Below are 20,265 nucleotides of genomic sequence, written 5' to 3' on the forward strand. Positions count from 1 at the left end.
AAAAAAAAAAAAAAAAAGCTAGGTTTTACTGGTTTCACATAGCTAAATACTTCTCCCTACTATCTTTATAACCAAAACACTTCTCCCTCCTATCTTTATAATCAAAGTAAAAATAAAATTACATAAAATTTCAAGATTTTGTAAATTTACCAAAATAAACACACTATAAACTTACACTGGTTTTGAATAACTTTCTCCTGGGGGGAGAAAAATCAACTTTTTGTACCAAGTGGTATTTAATCATTTCATAAATTAGTCACTTTTCACCACAAAACCTTCCAAAACCATAAATGACATCTCAGGTCATAACCTCTAATATCTACGTCTTTGTATTTAATTATCTTTTTTTGAGATGGAGTCTTGCTGTTACCCAGGCTGGAGTACAGTGATACAATCTCAGCTCACTGTAACCTCCGCCTCCCAGGTTCAAGCAATTTTCCTGCCCCAGCCTCCTGAATAGCTGGGATTACATGCCTGCACCACCACACCTGGCTCATTTATTTGTATTTTTAGTAGAGATGGGGTTTCACCATGTTGTCCAGGCTGGTCTTGGAATTCTTTGATCTCAAATGATCCACCAGCCTCGGCCTCCCAAAGTGCTGGAATTATAGGGGTAAGCCACCATGCCCAGCCTAATTATCTTTTTAAAAGTAGCACTTAAGATATTTAACATGGCCTGTGGTGGTGGCTCACTCCTGTAATCCCAGCACTTTGGAAGTCCGAGGTGGGAGGATCATCTGCGGTCAGGAGTTCGAGACCAGCCTGGCCAACATGGTGAACCCTCATCTCTACTAAAAATAAAAAATTAGCCAGAGGTGGTAGCACTCACCTGTAATCCCAGTTACTCATGAGGCTGAGGTAGGAGAATCGCTTGAACCCACGAGGCAGAGGCTGCAGTGAGCCGAGATTGTGCCACTGCACTCCAGCCTGGGTGACAGAGTGAGACTCCGTCTCAAAAAAAAAAAAAAAAAAAAAAAAAAAAGAAAAGATATTTAACAAAGATGTTCAACAAATTCTACAGCATATCAGATAAACTAAAAAGTATAACGTAATCAAAACAATAGGAAGGTAAATAGGCATTATGATAATGGAATCCTTGTAATAGGAATGCCTAAAAATGTTATAGAGCACTTTAAAACTAAGATTATCCTTCCATTAGTTACAAAAATGAAGTTTTCTTACCATGATATCAATCTATAAAATCCACAGATTGATGTAATCTACAGTAATTTATAATAATTATAGATCCTTTCCAAACTCAAAATAACTGGGAGAAAAATATCAAAGGCAATAAGGAGGTGTTTCAGAATTAAGATTATTAAGACCACAAGTCAGTTTCGCTAGTAAGACTTCTTCATACAAGTGACAAATCTATTACCCTGAAATGGTGACATTAAAACAGTATTTTGTAGTCTCTAAAATTAAGCATTAAGAAAACCAAGTTTGCTTGGTTATCAAGTTTTAACTTTAGTTGGATTTGACACCCATATTTTACTTCTTATTCTGAAATAAGACGTAAAAATTATATACTCAGGTAACTATCTCACAAATGTCAAATAAAAGCCAAAATTCCACTTCCTAAATGTACTTAACCAATAATTCATTTGTCTCCTGAAGTGATGTAGTAAATAGAAACTAAAAACAAAACTCTGACACATATCATCACTTGGTTTTTTTGAGACGGAGTCTCGCTCTGTCGCCCAGGCTGGAGTGCAGTGGTACCATCTTGGCTCCTGCAACCTCTGCCTCCCGGGTTCAAGCGATTCTCCTGCCTCAGCCTCCTGAGTAGCTGGGACCACAGACGCATGCCACCACTCTCGGGTAATTTTTGTATTTTTAACGTAGATAAGGTTTCACTGTGTTGGCCAGGCTGATCTCAAACTCCTGACTCAGGTGATCCGCCCACCTCGGCCTCCCAAAGTTCCAGGGTTACAAGCGTGAGCCACCGCGCCCGGCCTCCTCTTATTTAAGGTGAATTATTCTAACTCTTAAGTGGAAGTAACAGGGGACTGAGAACCTTTGCTCATATCCAGCCCACCATTTCCATGCTGTATTTACTGTCCTGAGTAAGACACTCAACTTGCTCCTTCATCTGTTAAACCGAAGTCAAAATAATACCTATCTTGCACCATAGTTGTGGGAAAGAAATGGAAGACATCGAATTTGCACAGTGGTAGGCAAGCATACGTGTATACTGAGGAAATGAAAAACGCTGATTTTATAAACCAATGTCAACTTTCAGATATGTAATGGTATTAGAGGAGAATAAAATGGTAAAAATAGCACATGCTTCATTGTGCAGTTTACATCAATTTTTAATTTTCTTGAAGACATTCTCCTTCCTACTCATGCCTACACAGTTCAACACAATTTTCCTAAGGTTTGTACAGTCTACTTTACCCCAAGATATTTTCTTAACTAGATGTTAATGTCAAACAGAATCTAAAGCTAGATTTTCAAAATCTCCAGGACTCTGTCTTACTTGTAGCATTAAACACTAAGGTGTTCGTTTTTATCAATTAATCGGAATTCCTACAACTTTAGAATATTAAACTCTTAAATGAAAATCACTACCGACCACTAAATTTTCCATTGCTATACTTTTCTGGGGAGCATGTTTTAAAAAAAAAAATCTTACTGATTGTCAAAACATAAGCAGATGGTCAAAATAAATGCTAATACACTTTAGAAGTGGCATAATACGCATGATGTGATTCTCGTTTTTTTAAAAGTACACTAAAAACCAACTAACCCAAATAGATCAAAAGTAATGATAGGACAATTGAAACATATACTATCACACTTTTAAATGTTCTGAAAAAATGCGCATTTTGTCACTCTCCAGTTACTTCTAATAAGCTTTAGTAAGAAAAATAATACTCATTCCTTCCGAGACCTATCCAATGCATGACTTTAAATATTATCATGTAAAATCATGACTCTCACATTGAAGCATTACTATAAAGCCGCAAACTACGTTGCACCTTCAAGACTGTATTTTGTTACGATTCCAACTCTCTGATTCCGCAAAGTTATCTTAAAAGGCCATCAATTCACTATTCTTTTCCACAACCACTTATACGTGTTTAAAACTTTTTCCCAGATATGCTCCCAAAACAGAAAAGATTGTTAAAATCACGCTGGTGACCACATGACTGACTCCAAATGAGGGATTTGGAAAGCAATGATTTAATATAAAAGAACAATCCCTTTTTGTTTAAGTAGAAAAAAGTGATAGCTGGGGTCTCCCCCCGGACAAGGAAGTTCTGTTAAATCCAGGCGAGACCAGCCATATTGGAAACACTTGTCAATTATAGTTCTGACAAGTGTTCCCGAACACGGTTGGATGAAGCTAACCTTGAGTACCGACGTGTGTACATCAAGGCCCTCTTCTGCTCCGCCAGAGGATCTGGGCCCGTTTGGGGACTGTTTCCGAGTTAGAGCCGTCCTGAGGTCCGTGAGGAGCGAAGCGCCGAGGGGAAAGAGGGCGGGGAAAGGAGAGTTGGTTGGGGGGGAACGGTTTGAGTTGGAAGCCGCGATGCGCTGCGAGAGGGGCGCGGCGGCGGCGGCGAGAGATTTCCGAGTTGAGAGCCTGGGGGAGGGGCCGAGGATTCGGGGAGCAGGGGGATCGCGGCGAAAAGTCGCCTTGGTCCCCCTCTGAGGGGCCCGGGAGTTCAAGAGGAGGAAGGGAAAGGGAAACGCTTCAGAGCACTGACCTGTCCTCCGAGTCCATGCGGCTGAGGGGTTCCCCATCCGACGACATCTCCAAGCTGCCTCGCCGGCCCCCGGAGGTCGCGCTGCTTCCGCCTCCCCCAGTCCCGTAGCCCTCGTCGCCGCCGCTGGAGACGACGCTGCTGCTACTGCTGCCGCCCCCGCCGCCGCCCTGGCTGCCCCGCGGTCCCTTGGGCTCCTCCAGGCCCTCCTTGCCGTCCCCATCCCCGCTGCTGCTGCTGGCGGCGCCGGGGCTCAGCGACCGGGTCTCATCGCTGCTGCTCCCGCCGCTGCTGCCCACCAGGCTCTCGGCGCTACTCTCCTCCTCACCCCCGCCGCTGCTGCTGCTCTCATCTTCCTCCTCCTCGTCGTCGTCCTCCTCGTCTTCGTCCTCCCCGGCCTGGCTGGCGCTCTCGGGGCTCGGCTCCGACATCGTCTCCGCCTCGCCGCCCCCCACTCCGCCACCGCCTCCGCTGCCCCCACCGCTGCCGCCGTTCAGCAGCAGCGCCGCCACTGCCTCGGCCTCCGCCTCCTCTTCCTCCTCCTCCTCTTCCTCCTCCTCCTCGGGGGGCTCAGCCCGGCCCCGCGCCGCCGAACCCGGGCTGCCGGGGGGCAGAGGGCTCAGGCGGGAGAGCTCCTCCAGGTCGGCCATGTCGGTGATAGCGGCGGCCATGGCGGCGCCTGCTCCTCCTCCTCCTCCTCCCTGCCGCCGCCGCCGCCTCACTCTCTCGACTCTCGCTCTTTCGCCCCCCTCCCAAACGCCCAAAACTCCGCCGACGCCGCTGCAGAGCAGGAGGAGGGCCCGCGAGCTGCGTCAGCCTGCACACGCGCTACGGAGCCCGCGCGGGGACAGGAGCGCGACTACGCGCACTCACACGGAGACGGCTGCGCGCCTGCGCGGCTGCACGAGGCGGCCTCAGCCGGCTGCGAGTTCTGCGCCCGCGCCCCGCCCGGAGCCCGCCCCGCTGCCCCGCGCCCGCCCCCACCCGGCCCCGGCAAGTGCTCAGCGTTTCCTCGGGGCCTTCCCACGCCGTGCTGGGCTTCGAAGCCCAGGGACACGCGGACTGAAAACTCCAACGCTGGCCGGGGATTTTAGCAGCCTTCCGAGTTCTCACGATAAACTCATTCATTCCGGGGGTGTTTGGGGAGTGTCCCCTCTGTACAGGCGCTAAGCCAGGAATAGAACGAGCTTACAGTCTACGAAGAGAGCCGTTTAAAATGGACAAAAAACACTAGGGTGTAAGATACTAAATTTATATGCGCAACATAGGGCGACAGGTTTTAATACACCCTATGTTTGAATACCCCTGGGGATGTTGACATCCTGAACCCAGAGCAAACATCTTGGTTCAAGGTCCTCAAACTTTTTAGTTCATGAGCCTTCGAAAACAATTTTGTAAAGCCGTGTATGTTCCTAAACAGTTTAAAATGACAGCTACATTTCTTCCGGCTTATAAATATTTCATCTGTCGCATTTTTAAAATACTGTATAGCCAATGGATTCTAAATACCGTAGGGATTTAATACCCACTAATATCCATTTTTTAAAAATACAGTTTGGAAAATACAATTTCCAAACATTGTCTTCTGGAACTCATATTGACATTCCATATCCCCTCTAGAATTTTATCCTAATAATATATTTTATATTTGAACTGTATTTTGGTCGTCTTACCACATTTCCTTGTAATAAAAATGTGTACATAAATTGAAGTATCTGGGTTGTTTTTTACATTTTCTGTGACCATAAAGCTCTTACTTCAACTTATCAAAACACATCTATTTCAAATGTTTACTAAACACAAAAGCAAAATTTTATTGGCAGTGCATCTTGCAGAAATGAACTTGGGTGGACTGTTTTCTAATATACATTATGACCTTCAATGGATGGATTTTTTTTGAGAAACAGTTCAGCATCGGTTCTATTCCAAGTTTTCAATTCCATGGGTATAAATGTTGAGAAAATTTGTTCGCATAAAAAAGCAGATGAGAATGAATGGAGTTTTGTTATAGTAATGCCACACAATTCTTTGAATGCCTTTCAAATTATATGCCCAAAAATCGCATAAAGATCTAACAAAGAAAAAATACTTTTAATGATCTGTCAGCTGACAACTCTGATTAGGTTCTCTTTCAACTTGTTGAAAGCAAGCAACTGAAAACCACCTGACTTGTGAAAGGATGTGTTACTCATTCTTATTCACCAGTCAATTGTGCCTTTCTTTGGTGTCCTGGAGATTTTTGCATACCCGGGTATTGCACCTTACTAAGATTTAGCATAAGGAAGAATTATGCCTTTCTTTTGTAAAGTAGGGAAGAGGTCATCGGAATAAAGGAGACTGGAAAAGAGTCCACATTACACCCTGACCCAAGGATACATTTTTCAGGCAGGTCAATTTTAGGGATGCTTCTACTCCAGGAAAATGAGGATAGAACTGACTGCCTGAAAACAGAGCCTCCATGCTCATTTCCCATTTGGGAAAGTCTTCATATACCATGAGTACCCAGTATTACATCCTCTGCCTTAGGCTTTTGGACAGCTGTTATATAAAATGTTGCCTCTAAGGGAATGCAAAAATAATAAATAACATGGGACATTATCATTTACAGATAACTTCAGAGGCACATACAATGTAAGGTATTCACTTTGAACATTTTAAACCTCAAAGGCAATCTTAGATAAGGAATGTATTAAAGTGAAATACACTGTAAACTGTAAATTAAAAACTATCAGAAGCCCAGCAGGGTGGCTTATACCTGTAATCCCAGCACTTTGGGAGGCCAAAGTGAGAGGATCACTTGAGCCCAGGAGTTTGAGACCAGCCTGGGTAAAGTAGCGAGACCTGTCTCTACGGCACACCTGTAGTCCCAGCTACTCAGGAGGCTGAAGTGGGAGGTTCACTTGAGCCCTGGAGGTTGAGGTTGCAGTAAGCCATGATCGTGTCCCTGCACTCCTTACATTTCCTCACCCATCATAAGGGTCATGGCCAACACTTCTACAACAAAGACAAGTTAACAAGAGAAAAGTGTAACAAATAAATTTAATGGCAGTCTTATGTGACACAGGAGTCTTCAGAAATAAAGACCTGGAGAAAGCTTTCCATTTGTATGCTTAGATTCAACAAAGAGTAGACATCCATGTAGAAATGTGAGTGTACAAAAAGAGAATGAATAGTAATGGACTGAGTGTGGAAACCCAGCAAGGCCTGTCTGTTCAGATTCTTCTTCACCATTCTGTGTAGCATTCCTTCCACCCAGGTATAGAGCAGACTTCTCTGGAGTGAGAGTCTTCAAATGAGAAGGGAGAGAGTGACCCTTCTTGGTTTCATGGCTTGCTTTGTGGGGAGAGGAGTTCTGGATTCTATGACTAGCTTAGGGTGAGTAAGAGGGATGGGAGACAGCAGGACAGAAGTTCAGTGAGAGACTTTGCTTCTCAGGCTTTCCAATCTCCTTTAGTTCAAAGTACTCAGCATGGGGGCCAGGTGCAGTGGCTCACTCCTGTAATCCCAGCACTTTGGGAAACTGAAGCAGGGGGATCACTTGAGCCCAGGAGTTTGAGACCAGCCTGGGCAATGTGGTGAAACCCCATCCTTACAAAACATTTTTTTGTTTGTTTGTTTGTTAATTAGCCAGGTGTGGTGGTATGCACCTGTAGTCCCAGCTACTTGGGAGGCTGAGGTGGGAAGACAGCTTGAGCCAGGAGATTGCAGCTGCAGTAAACTGTGAGTGATCAAGTCATTGCATTCCAGTTTGGGCAATAGAGTAAGACGTTATCTCAAAAAAAAAAAAAAAAAAAAAAAAAAAAAAANCTCGGGGCTCGGCTCCGACATCGTCTCCGCCTCGCCGCCCCCCACTCCGCCACCGCCTCCGCTGCCCCCACCGCTGCCGCCGTTCAGCAGCAGCGCCGCCACTGCCTCGGCCTCCGCCTCCTCTTCCTCCTCCTCCTCTTCCTCCTCCTCCTCGGGGGGCTCAGCCCGGCCCCGCGCCGCCGAACCCGGGCTGCCGGGGGGCAGAGGGCTCAGGCGGGAGAGCTCCTCCAGGTCGGCCATGTCGGTGATAGCGGCGGCCATGGCGGCGCCTGCTCCTCCTCCTCCTCCTCCCTGCCGCCGCCGCCGCCTCACTCTCTCGACTCTCGCTCTTTCGCCCCCCTCCCAAACGCCCAAAACTCCGCCGACGCCGCTGCAGAGCAGGAGGAGGGCCCGCGAGCTGCGTCAGCCTGCACACGCGCTACGGAGCCCGCGCGGGGACAGGAGCGCGACTACGCGCACTCACACGGAGACGGCTGCGCGCCTGCGCGGCTGCACGAGGCGGCCTCAGCCGGCTGCGAGTTCTGCGCCCGCGCCCCCGCCCGGAGCCCGCCCCGCTGCCCCGCGCCCGCCCCCACCCGGCCCCGGCAAGTGCTCAGCGTTTCCTCGGGGCCTTCCCACGCCGTGCTGGGCTTCGAAGCCCAGGGACACGCGGACTGAAAACTCCAACGCTGGCCGGGGATTTTAGCAGCCTTCCGAGTTCTCACGATAAACTCATTCATTCCGGGGTGTTTGGGGAGTGTCCCCTCTGTACAGGCGCTAAGCCAGGAATAGAACGAGCTTACAGTCTACGAAGAGAGCCGTTTAAAATGGACAAAAAACACTAGGGTGTAAGATACTAAATTTATATGCGCAACATAGGGCGACAGGTTTTAATACACCCTATGTTTGAATACCCCTGGGGATGTTGACATCCTGAACCCAGAGCAAACATCTTGGTTCAAGGTCCTCAAACTTTTAGTTCATGAGCCTTCGAAAACAATTTTGTAAAGCCGTGTATGTTCCTAAACAGTTTAAAATGACAGCTACATTTCTTCCGGCTTATAAATATTTCATCTGTCGCATTTTAAAATACTGTATAGCCAATGGATTCTAAATACCGTAGGGATTTAATACCCACTAATATCCATTTTTTAAAATACAGTTTGGAAAATACAATTTCCAAACATTGTCTTCTGGAACTCATATTGACATTCCATATCCCCTCTAGAATTTTATCCTAATAATATATTTTATATTTGAACTGTATTTTGGTCGTCTTACCACATTTCCTTGTAATAAAATGTGTACATAAATTGAAGTATCTGGGTTGTTTTTTACATTTTCTGTGACCATAAAGCTCTTACTTCAACTTATCAAAACACATCTATTTCAAATGTTTACTAAACACAAAAGCAAAATTTTATTGGCAGTGCATCTTGCAGAAATGAACTTGGGTGGACTGTTTTCTAATATACATTATGACCTTCAATGGATGGATTTTTTTTGAGAAACAGTTCAGCATCGGTTCTATTCCAAGTTTTCAATTCCATGGGTATAAATGTTGAGAAAATTTGTTCGCATAAAAAAGCAGATGAGAATGAATGGAGTTTTGTTATAGTAATGCCACACAATTCTTTGAATGCCTTTCAAATTATATGCCCAAAATCGCATAAAGATCTAACAAAGAAAAAATACTTTTAATGATCTGTCAGCTGACAACTCTGATTAGGTTCTCTTTCAACTTGTTGAAAGCAAGCAACTGAAAACCACCTGACTTGTGAAAGGATGTGTTACTCATTCTTATTCACCAGTCAATTGTGCCTTTCTTTGGTGTCCTGGAGATTTTGCATACCCGGGTATTGCACCTTACTAAGATTTAGCATAAGGAAGAATTATGCCTTTCTTTTGTAAAGTAGGGAAGAGGTCATCGGAATAAAGGAGACTGGAAAAGAGTCCACATTACACCCTGACCCAAGGATACATTTTCAGGCAGGTCAATTTTAGGGATGCTTCTACTCCAGGAAAATGAGGATAGAACTGACTGCCTGAAAACAGAGCCTCCATGCTCATTTCCCATTTGGGAAAGTCTTCATATACCATGAGTACCCAGTATTACATCCTCTGCCTTAGGCTTTTGGACAGCTGTTATATAAAATGTTGCCTCTAAGGGAATGCAAAATAATAAATAACATGGGACATTATCATTTACAGATAACTTCAGAGGCACATACAATGTAAGGTATTCACTTTGAACATTTTAAACCTCAAAGGCAATCTTAGATAAGGAATGTATTAAAGTGAAATACACTGTAAACTGTAAATTAAAACTATCAGAAGCCCAGCAGGGTGGCTTATACCTGTAATCCCAGCACTTTGGGAGGCCAAAGTGAGAGGATCACTTGAGCCCAGGAGTTTGAGACCAGCCTGGGTAAAGTAGCGAGACCTGTCTCTACGGCACACCTGTAGTCCCAGCTACTCAGGAGGCTGAAGTGGGAGGTTCACTTGAGCCCTGGAGGTTGAGGTTGCAGTAAGCCATGATCGTGTCCCTGCACTCCTTACATTTCCTCACCCATCATAAGGGTCATGGCCAACACTTCTACAACAAAGACAAGTTAACAAGAGAAAAGTGTAACAAATAAATTTAATGGCAGTCTTATGTGACACAGGAGTCTTCAGAAATAAAGACCTGGAGAAAGCTTTCCATTTGTATGCTTAGATTCAACAAAGAGTAGACATCCATGTAGAAATGTGAGTGTACAAAAGAGAATGAATAGTAATGGACTGAGTGTGGAAACCCAGCAAGGCCTGTCTGTTCAGATTCTTCTTCACCATTCTGTGTAGCATTCCTTCCACCCAGGTATAGAGCAGACTTCTCTGGAGTGAGAGTCTTCAAATGAGAAGGGAGAGAGTGACCCTTCTTGGTTTCATGGCTTGCTTTGTGGGGAGAGGAGTTCTGGATTCTATGACTAGCTTAGGGTGAGTAAGAGGGATGGGAGACAGCAGGACAGAAGTTCAGTGAGAGACTTTGCTTCTCAGGCTTTCCAATCTCCTTTAGTTCAAAGTACTCAGCATGGGGCCAGGTGCAGTGGCTCACTCCTGTAATCCCAGCACTTTGGGAAACTGAAGCAGGGGATCACTTGAGCCCAGGAGTTTGAGACCAGCCTGGGCAATGTGGTGAAACCCCATCCTTACAAAACATTTTTTTGTTTGTTTGTTTGTTAATTAGCCAGGTGTGGTGGTATGCACCTGTAGTCCCAGCTACTTGGGAGGCTGAGGTGGGAAGACAGCTTGAGCCAGGAGATTGCAGCTGCAGTAAACTGTGAGTGATCAAGTCATTGCATTCCAGTTTGGGCAATAGAGTAAGCACGTTATCTCAAAAAAAAAAAAAAAAAAAAAAAAAAAGAAGAAGAAACAAGAAAACAAAACAAAACACAAAGTGTTACCAGAAAGGGGCCCCGAATCCAACCCTGGGAGAGGGTTCTCGGACCTCACACAAGAAACAATTTGGGGTAAGTTCACAGAGTAAAGTGAAAGCAAGTTTATTAAGAAAGTAAAGGAATAAAAGAATGGCTACTCCATAGACAGAGCAGCCCTGAGGGCTTCTGGCTGGCCACTTTTATGGTCATCTCCTGATTATATGCTAAACAAGGGGTAGATTATTCATGAGTTTTCCAGGAAAAGGGTGGGCAGTTCCTGGAAATGAGGGTTTCTCCATTTTTTAGACCACAGGGTAACTTCCCAACATTGCCATGCCCTGTGTAAACTGTCATGGCACTGGTGGGAGTGTCTCTTAGCATGCTAATGTATTATAATTAGCATATAATGAGTAGTGATGATGACCAGAGGTCACTTTCATCGCATCTTGATTTTTGTGGGTTTTGGTCAACTTCTTCACCGTATCCTTTTACCAGCAAGGTCTTGGTGACCTGTATCTTGTGCTGACCTCCTATCTTATCCTGACAGAATGCCTAACCTCCCGGGAATGCAGCCCAGTAGGTTTCAGCCTTATTTTACCTAGCCTGTATTCAAGACGGAGTCGCTCTGGTTGGAACACCTCTGACAAAAGTACTCAGCATGCCAAAGCACCATACTTTGGGGTATCATTTTCTGAGCCCCAACAAGGGTATGTGCCAGATACTGTGTTAAGCCCTGGAAATTATGGTTTATGTTTGGCCGAGTTAATCAAGGAAAGCTTTATGAAAAATGTAGGATTTCAACAAAGTGTATAGTAGGACATACAATAACTATATCTGGTTTCATTAATTTGAGCTGGATTTTGAAGAGTGAACAGAATTCTGTGTTGGGGAACTCAAACTGAGAAGCAATACCTGGAAAAGCATCAACATTTATTCATGACAAGGTTAATTAACCATAAGAAATCATGGCAAGAAAGCTAAAAATAGTTAAATATTAGATTGAAGAAGGTCATGAATAAAAAGTTGATGTTGGGGACCAGGCACAGTGGCTCATGCCTGTAATCCCAGCACTGTGGAGGGCTGAGACAGACAGATCACTTGAGGTTATGAGTTCAAGGCCAGCCTGGCCAACAAGGCGAAACCCTATCTCTATAAAAAATATCAAAATCGGCCAGGCACAGGAGAATCGCTTGAACCTGGGAGACGGAGGTTGCAGTGAGCAGAAATTGCACCACTGCACTCTAGCCTGGGTGATAGAGTGTGACTCTGTCTCAAAAAAAAAAAAAAAAATTAGCCAGACATGGTGGCACACACAGCTATGGGAGGCTGAGGTGGGAGGATCACCTGGGCCTAGGGACGTCCGGGCTTGCAGTAAGCCAAGCACCACTGCACTCCAGTCTGGGTGACAGAGTGAGACCTTGTCTCCAAAAAAAAAAAAAAAAAAAAAAAGTTTTGACAGGTATGTACTGAGATATTTTAATAAAGGTGTGATATGATTAGACTATATTGTACAGCTGTAGAATCTAATGTATAGGAGATAGGCTGAAAAGCGTGAAAAGTTCTAGTGAAGGATTTATTAAGGAAAAAAAAAGAGTGAAAAGTAAACGGAGATTAGACACATGGAAATGGCAAGTATCAAAGCCACAAACGAGCCGGGCGCGGTGGCTCAAGCCTGTAATCCCAGCACTTTGGGAGGCCGCGACGGGCGGATCACAAGGTCAGGAGATCGAGACAATCCTGGCTAACCCGGTGAAACCCCGTCTCTACTAAAAAATACAAAAAACTAGCCGGGCGAGGTGGTGGGCGCCTGTAGTCCCAGCTACTCGGGACTGAGGCAGGAGAATGGCGGGAACCCGGGAGGCGGAGCTTGCAGTGAGCTGAGATCCGGCCACTGCACTCCAGCCTGGGCGACAGAGCGAGACTCCGTCTCAAAAAAAAAAAAAAGCCACAAACGAATATTTTAGCTGTGATATTTATACTTGAAGACTAAAATGAACTATCTGGGAACTGGCATTTTGGAGAAAATTGTGTTTCCCGTCACTGGATTGTTTCCCTGTCTTCCTCTTGGTTTAGTTGCAGACATCACTGCTCTGCATGCATCTCGTTAGAACAAGGCCACTCTCCTCCATAACCACAGTGACAAGGTGTCATTATTTGACTCTCAAATTTTAAGTAACTGAAGTGTTGAACTACAGGCAGAACCTCTGTGTGACAGAGTTTCTTTTGGCAGCATCAGGTGACAGGTTTGATGGTCCAGAGGACCAAAGTCGCTCCTCAGCTCAGTACCCATTCATAAACTGTGCATTCCTGGTTTGTAGCTAGATAAGTACTAAAAGTAGCTTTCATAAACTTTTATAACAACTTGACAGAGTAGTTTTATGTCTGCATAAAATTACTAATCTAGGGGCTGGGCACGGTGGCTCATGACTACAATCCCAGCACTTTGGGAGGCCAAGGTGGGGTGGATCACCTGAGGTTGCGAGTTCAAGAGCAGCCTGACCAACATGGAGAAACCCCATCTCTGCTAAAAATACAAAATTAGCCAGGCATGGTAGCACACGCCTGTAACCCCAGCTATTCGGGAGGCTGAGGAAGGAGAATCGCTTGAACCCGGGAGGTGGAGGTTGTGGTGAGTGAAGAGCACACCATTGCACTCCAGCCTGGGCAACAAGAGGCAGAGCTTGCAGTGAGTGGAGATCACGCCACTGCACTGCAGCCTGGGCGACAGAGCGAGATCCATCTCAAATAAACAAACAAACAAATAAATATTTAAAAACTAGAGATTATACTTTTTTTTTTTTTAGGACGGACGTTTCACTCTTTGGCCCAAGGCTGCGAGCAAAGTGGCGTGATCTGGCTCACTGCAACTCCGCCCGCCACCCCGACCACCCCCTCCCACCCCCGGCTTCAACGCCGATTCTCCTGCCTCAGCCTCCCGAGTACTGGGATTACAGTGCGCCCGCCATCACGCCCAGCTAATTTATGCATTTTTAATAGAGACAGGGTTTCGTTATGTTGGCCAGGCTGGTCTCGAACTCCTGACCTCACATGATCCACCCGCCTCAGCCTCCCAAAGTGCTAGGATTACAGGCATCAGCCACCGCACCTGGCCTTAGAGTTAATAGTTTCTATGTCAGCAGTTATTTTATTTTATTACACTGGTAATTTATTTTTACTGTATTTTACAAAAGTACTGGTCCATCAGAATTTTTTTCTTTTTTTTTGGAAATGGGGTCTCACTCTGTTACCCAGGCTGGCATGCAGTGGTGAGATCTTGGCTCACTGCAACCTCTGCCTCCTGGGTTCAAGCGATTGTCCTGCCTCATCCTCCCAAGTAGCTGGGATTACAGGCATGCACCACCACACCTGGCTCATTTTCTTGTATTTTTAGTAGAGACAAAGTTTCACCATGTTGGCCAGGCTGGTCTCGAACTCCTGAACTCAAATGATCTGCCCGCCTCGGCCTCCCAAAATCCCAAGTTTACAGGCGTGGGCCACTGTGCCCGGCCCAGAAATTTTTTTTTTTTTTAAATACTGGTCTTTCACAAATTAAGAATCACTGTTTTACCGTTCTTTTTTCCAGCTTGGTGAGTATGGAATGCTGTAGGTAATTGTAAGTTGCCCAATAACACACTATTGCATAAGAGCTATTTGATTAGGAGTCATATTCAAACTCATCAACCACAGTACTAATGGGGTCAAATTAGCAACAATAATTTGAATTTCATTTGTTCTTCTACCTACCAAGCCTACTAAGGTAGTCAGGACACCTCCAGCCTTCTGGAGTCCCACAAGGGCAAGGGTCTCTCACTAACTGAAATCCTCCTCTCCCAGGACCCCTTCTCCTGCTCTGCTATTCTAGGTACTGCAGACACCTATCAGGATTTGTATGTGTGTGTTTACTTAGTCTTTTGGGTTTTTTTGAGACAGGGTCTTGCTCTATTGCCCAGGTTGGAGTGCAGTGACGCAATCACAGCTCACTGTAGACTCAACCTTATGGATTCAAGCCATCCTCCCACCTCAGCCCCCTGCGTAGCTGGGAGTACAGACGCATGCCATCATGCCCGGCTAATGTTTGCATTTTTTGTAGAGATGGGATTTTTCCACGTTGCCCAGGCTGGTTTCTAACTTCCAAGTTCAAGCGATCGCCCGCCTTGGCCTAACAAAATGCTGGGATTACAAGCATGAGCCACAAGCCCCAGCCAAAATTTGGGATACAAACAAACAGCCAAAGTCATAGTACAGTCAGAAGAAATGGAGATCATTGTGTTAGGGGAACCCCGAAGCAGACTGCTTGTGCCCAATATCATATGGTTTTCAGTAAAACAGCCCTTTATTAAAGTTTTTACTTAGAGCTCTATTTCTCTTAGGGATCCAGACATGCTTTCATGGGCCTAGATTGGCGACAGATTTGAGTAACAGCTACCCCACGCTGCATTTATTACTCTCCATCCAATGACTAAGTCTTTCTTGCAGGGCTCCTCTAATTCTCTCTTCCACTAAAATGAGTTCTGTTCCAGGAAGCAGCTTCAGCCCCCATGGCAGCAGGTTTCTTGTAGTCCTGCCTCACCAGTTTGCCAGACATGCCCAGACATGCTTGAGCCCAGCAGCACACCCAGCTTAGACTGGAGCTGAGATTCCTGCTATACTACAAATGAGATACTTCTGAAAAATTCTCTAAAATTGGCAGCTGTGTTACACTTTCCACTTTTATTTTAGGGTCCTTTATTTAGGTTCTGTGTGTTGATATTGCCATGGTGAGCAAGATCAATAGCAGCTTAATGACCTCATTCTCTGAGTGACTTGGACTTTAAAGAAAGTATGCATAAAAAGAGATAACATCTTACAGGATGATGGAAATGATAGTATCTTAAAGCTAGAAAGAACTAGAAATCTGATGCAAGTTTTCCCATTCTGTAGATTGTAATCCAACCAAAACATGACCAAATAATGATTATAGTTTTTGAGTAAAAGTCTATCAGTATAGCCATTTTGAAACTTAACTACTTTGGCTGACACCCGTCCACAATAAGGAGGTCATATGCAGGTGTGATATTAGTAGTTCTCACTTTGAATTTAGTAAAATGCCTTTTCTATAAACTGCAGATAAAAGATAGGCAAAATGTGAAAGGTGAATAGCACAGCCGCCACACTTTTGTCTTTTCGTGTATTTTATATCTGACTTGCCAAAAAATTTCATTTAATGTTCAAAACTCTCTCAATTATTTAAAAATTTGAAATTGACAGATTATTTATTATAACATACAAGTCACAATACCAGTTAGTACTTTATTCATCAAATCCCTGGGAAGGTAGGGAAGAAAAACCTAAACTTAATATTTAATAAGTGAAATATAAAATAAGAAGTCTATCAGCAGTCTGGATAAATTAACTTGGTCTTAAGCCAAAATAAAGCAACCAGCCCTCCTTTCTTAAGTATGTATGGCAGCTATTTTCCTTGCTAGCTTTAGTCATATCCCTATTTTTCCTCCTTTTTCACTTTCTCCCTTACTTCTTTATTTGCCTGTTTATCTGGCATGTCTACATCTTGGTAAACTACTTTAAATAATCCTTAAATATACATATACATATATATATTTTTTTTTTTTTTTGAGACAGGGTCTGGCTTTATTGCTTTAACTGGAGTGCAGAGACTTACTGCAACCTCAACCTCTGGGGCTCAAGCTATCCTCCTCCGCAGCCTCCTGAGTAGCTGTAACTACAGGAATGCACTACCACAGCCAGCTAATGTTAAAAAATATTTTGTAGAGATGGGGTTCTGTCATGTTGCCCAGGTTGGGCTCAAACTTCTGGGCTCAAGCAGTCCTCTCACTTTGGCCTCCCGAAGTGCTGGAATTACAGGCATGTGCCACCAGGCCCCGCCTAAATGACTTTTTAAAGTAAATTTTCTCTTTTTTTTTTTTTTTTTGAGATGGAGTTTTGCTTTTGTAGCCTAGGCTGCAGTGCAATGGTGCGATGTCAGCTCACTGTAACCTCCGCCTCCTGGGTTCAAGGGATTCTCCTTCCTCACCCCCCCAAGTAGCTGGAACTATAGGTGTGCACCACCACACCCAGCTAATTTTTTGTATTTTTAGTAGAGACAGGGTTTCACCATGTTGGCCAGGCTGGCCTCGAACTCCTGACCTCAGGTGATCTGCCCACCTCAGCCTCTTAAAGTGCTAGGATTACAGGCGTGAGCCACTGCACCCAGCCTTTTGTTTCTGTTTTTGCAGAACCTGCTAATCCTCCTTCCTCCTCCCTACCACTGCACATATCTGATTCCTATCTCCTTCCTGCTCATGGGTTGGGACACAGACCTGATAGTGAGGGTGAAGCAGCCTCAGGCATGCCTCCCATGGCCACATGAGAGAAGGACAGAACCACAAAAGAAACCTGGACCTCTAGATGACCTCATTTTGCAATGCCATCCACCCCGTGGACTGAAAACTTTGTAAGGAGAAAGAAATCTTTTATCCAGTTTGTCTCTTTTATTTTTTATTTTTTTGAGCCAAGGTCTTGTTTTTTCGCCCAGGTTGGAGTGCAGTGGTACAATCTTGGCTGATTGCAGCCTTGACCTCCCAGGACCCAAGTGATCCTCCCACCTGTCTCCCAAATAGCAGGGACTACAGGCACATGCCACCATCTGAGCTAATTTTTGTATTTTTTTGTGGAGACAAGAGTTTTGCCATGTTGCCCAGGCTGGTCTCGAACTCCTGAGCTCAAGCGATCCACCAGCCTCAGGCTCCAAAAGTGCTGGGATTACAGGAGATCACGCCATTGCACTCCAGCCTGGGCAACAAGAGACAAACTTCATTTCAAAAAAAAGAAAAAAAAATCCTAATTAATGCAGGTAAAATAAGCAAACAAACAAATGTTTTTAATTCCTGGAAAACTGAGGCCCTCGGGAGTAAACTCCTTCAATTTCCTGTCCTTCCCACCCCACTATCTATAAACTCATCTCTGTCCTTGCCTATTGTTTCCTTCACTATAAAAGGCAACACTTTATACTATGACAGACTCTTAGGTGTCCTTAAAAAAATAATAAAAAGACTACATATATATGTATGTATGGTTTTTTGCCTCCTTGTATTGGGGATTTTTAGGGAAATAAGGTCAATAGGAGATGTTACTTATTATGGAAATTCACTCATAGAAGTCCAACAACCTACTGTCTACAAGCTGGAGAACCAGGAAAGTTGGTTATGTAATTCAGACCAAGTTCAAAGGCTGAGAATGGGATAGGGTCACTGGTATAAGTCAAACATAGGAGAAGATGCATGTCCCACCTCAAGAACAAAGAGAGAGAGTTCACCCTTCCTCTGAGTTTTTTTTTTTGTTTGTTTGTTTTTTTTGTTTTTTGTTTTTGAGACAGACTCACTCTGTTGGCCACACTGGAAAGCAGTGGCACATTCTCGGCTCACTGCAACCTCTGCCTCCCAGGTTCAAGCGATTCTTCTGCCTCAGCTTCCACAGTAGCTGAGGCTACAGGTGCATGCTAACATACCCGGCTAATTTTTGCATTTTTAGTAGAGACGGGGTTTCCCCATGTTGGCCAGGATGGTTTCAAACTCCCGACCTTATGTAATCCACCCGCCTCACCCTCCCAAAGGGATTAAAGGCATAAGCCACTGTGCCCAGACTTCCTCTGCCTTTTTGTTCTATTGAATCCTCAATCAGTTGGATAATGCTTACCCACATTTATGAGCGTTGATCTTCTTTACTCAGTTTACAGATTCCAACACTAATCTCTTCTGGAAACCTCCTCACAGTCTCAGAAATAACATATTTTGGGATTTGTTTGTTTGTTTTTGAGTCTCACTCTGTTGCCCACGCTGAAGCGCAATGGCACAATCTCGGCTCACTGCAACCTCTGCCTCTTGGGTTTAAGCAATTATCCTGCCTCAGCCTCCTGAGTAGCTGGGATTACAGGTGCACACCACAGCCGGCTAATTTTTGCATTTTTAGTAGAGACGGGGTTTCACCATGTTGGCCAGGCTGGTCTCGAACTCCTGACCTTAGGTGACCCTTCCTCCTCAGCCTCCCAAAGTGCTGCGATTACAGGTATGAGCCACTGTGCCTGGCCTAATTCCACTGTTTCTAATATTCATCATGCTATTTAACAAATCACTAGCTTCACCAATACAAAACACATTTTTACATTCAAAATACCAGCTAGCATGATGTTATAAAGGTATTGACAGTAGAAGAATTTATTAGCAGTAATCTCTGTGTATGGTCCCTTTCTGATGTAATGCTGGCTTGACTTCCTTTCCCATGTGCTGGAATAGGACTGTGTCGTTGACCCACCTTCAACATGCGGAGCTGGTGAAGCAACAATATGGAAGGAAGGTGGGTCCCTGAGTGACTAGTGGTGCAAAGTTGCATGCCAGTTTAGTGGCTAGACTGTTACATGACAGAGAAAAATAAACCTCTATCTTATTTAAGCTACTATATTTTAGGGTCTTGTTTGTTTGTTTGTTTTGAGATGGAGTCTCACACTGTCACCCAGGCTGGAGTGCAGTGCTTAATCTCAGTTCACTGCAACCTCCACCTCCTTGGTTCAAGTGATTCTCCCACCTCAGCCTCCTGAGTAGCTGGGACTACAGGTGCGCACAACAATGCCTAACTAATTTTTTGCATTTTTAGTAGAGATGGGCTGTCACCATGTTGGCCAGGCTGGTCTTGAACTCCTGACCTGAAGTGATCCACCCACCTTGACTTCCCGAAGTGCTGGGATCATAGGTGTGAGCCACTGCATCCAGCTAGGATCCTTTTTTAAAAAATGACATCTTAGCCTTTACTCAACAAACCTTTACTTTGCATCTTGATCCCATCATCTTTCATTTCCTCTACTGTGTGTTCAACACTGCCCTCTGTACTAGCTCCTTCTCTGCCATTCATGAGCATGATCAAGTCTTTTCTGTGTTGCATGCTTTGCCACATTTTCCCCTCTCCTTTTCCCTCCTTGCCACTCTTCTCTTGATTTCTCTGATACCACACTCATCTCGATTATCTATAGCTTTCATGGTTTCTTCTTGATCTCCTTGCTTTTTAAGTATTGATTTCCAAGTCTACCTACTTGGCCCAACTCTCTTCTTATTCTACAAGGTCTTCCTGGTAAAGAACATCCATTCTCATGATTCAGATCTCTGCTGAGAGCCTCCCAGATTCATTCTCCTTGCTGCCGTACAATATTGATACCTCGCCGGGCGCGGTGGCTCAAGCCTGTAATCCCAGCACTTTGGGAGGCCAAGACGGGCAGATCACGGGGTCAGGAGATCGAGACCATCCTGGCTAACACGGTGAAACCCCGTCTCCACTAAAAAATACAAAAATCTAGCCAGGTGAGG

The 20,265-nt window shown here is 44.8% G+C and overlaps 2 protein-coding genes across 2 annotated transcripts in view; both read right to left on the reverse strand.

Moving 5' to 3' along the window:
* The window catches only part of AEBP2 (AE binding protein 2), an 81,250-nt gene extending 76,662 nt beyond the window's left edge, over positions 1-4,588 (reverse strand). The window contains exon 1 of the mRNA XM_017888627.1: positions 3,717-4,588. Within this exon, the coding sequence (XP_017744116.1) occupies positions 3,717-4,384 (668 nt within the window). The 5' untranslated portion in view covers positions 4,385-4,588. The remainder of the gene's footprint in view (positions 1-3,716) is intronic.
* Positions 4,589-7,520: 2,932 nt separating this feature from the next.
* On the reverse strand, positions 7,521-8,043 carry LOC108539720 (zinc finger protein AEBP2-like; the record flags this gene model as incomplete). The annotated part of the gene is made up of 1 exon (XM_017888602.1): positions 7,521-8,043. A coding segment is annotated over exon 1 (261 nt), but the record flags the coding sequence as incomplete, so codon positions are not given.
* Positions 8,044-20,265: the final 12,222 nt, after the last annotated feature.

Source organism: Rhinopithecus bieti, unplaced genomic scaffold, assembly GCF_001698545.2.
Source record: "Rhinopithecus bieti isolate Rb0 unplaced genomic scaffold, ASM169854v2 scaffold_15769, whole genome shotgun sequence".
NCBI classification, from domain to species: Eukaryota; Metazoa; Chordata; class Mammalia; order Primates; family Cercopithecidae; genus Rhinopithecus; species Rhinopithecus bieti.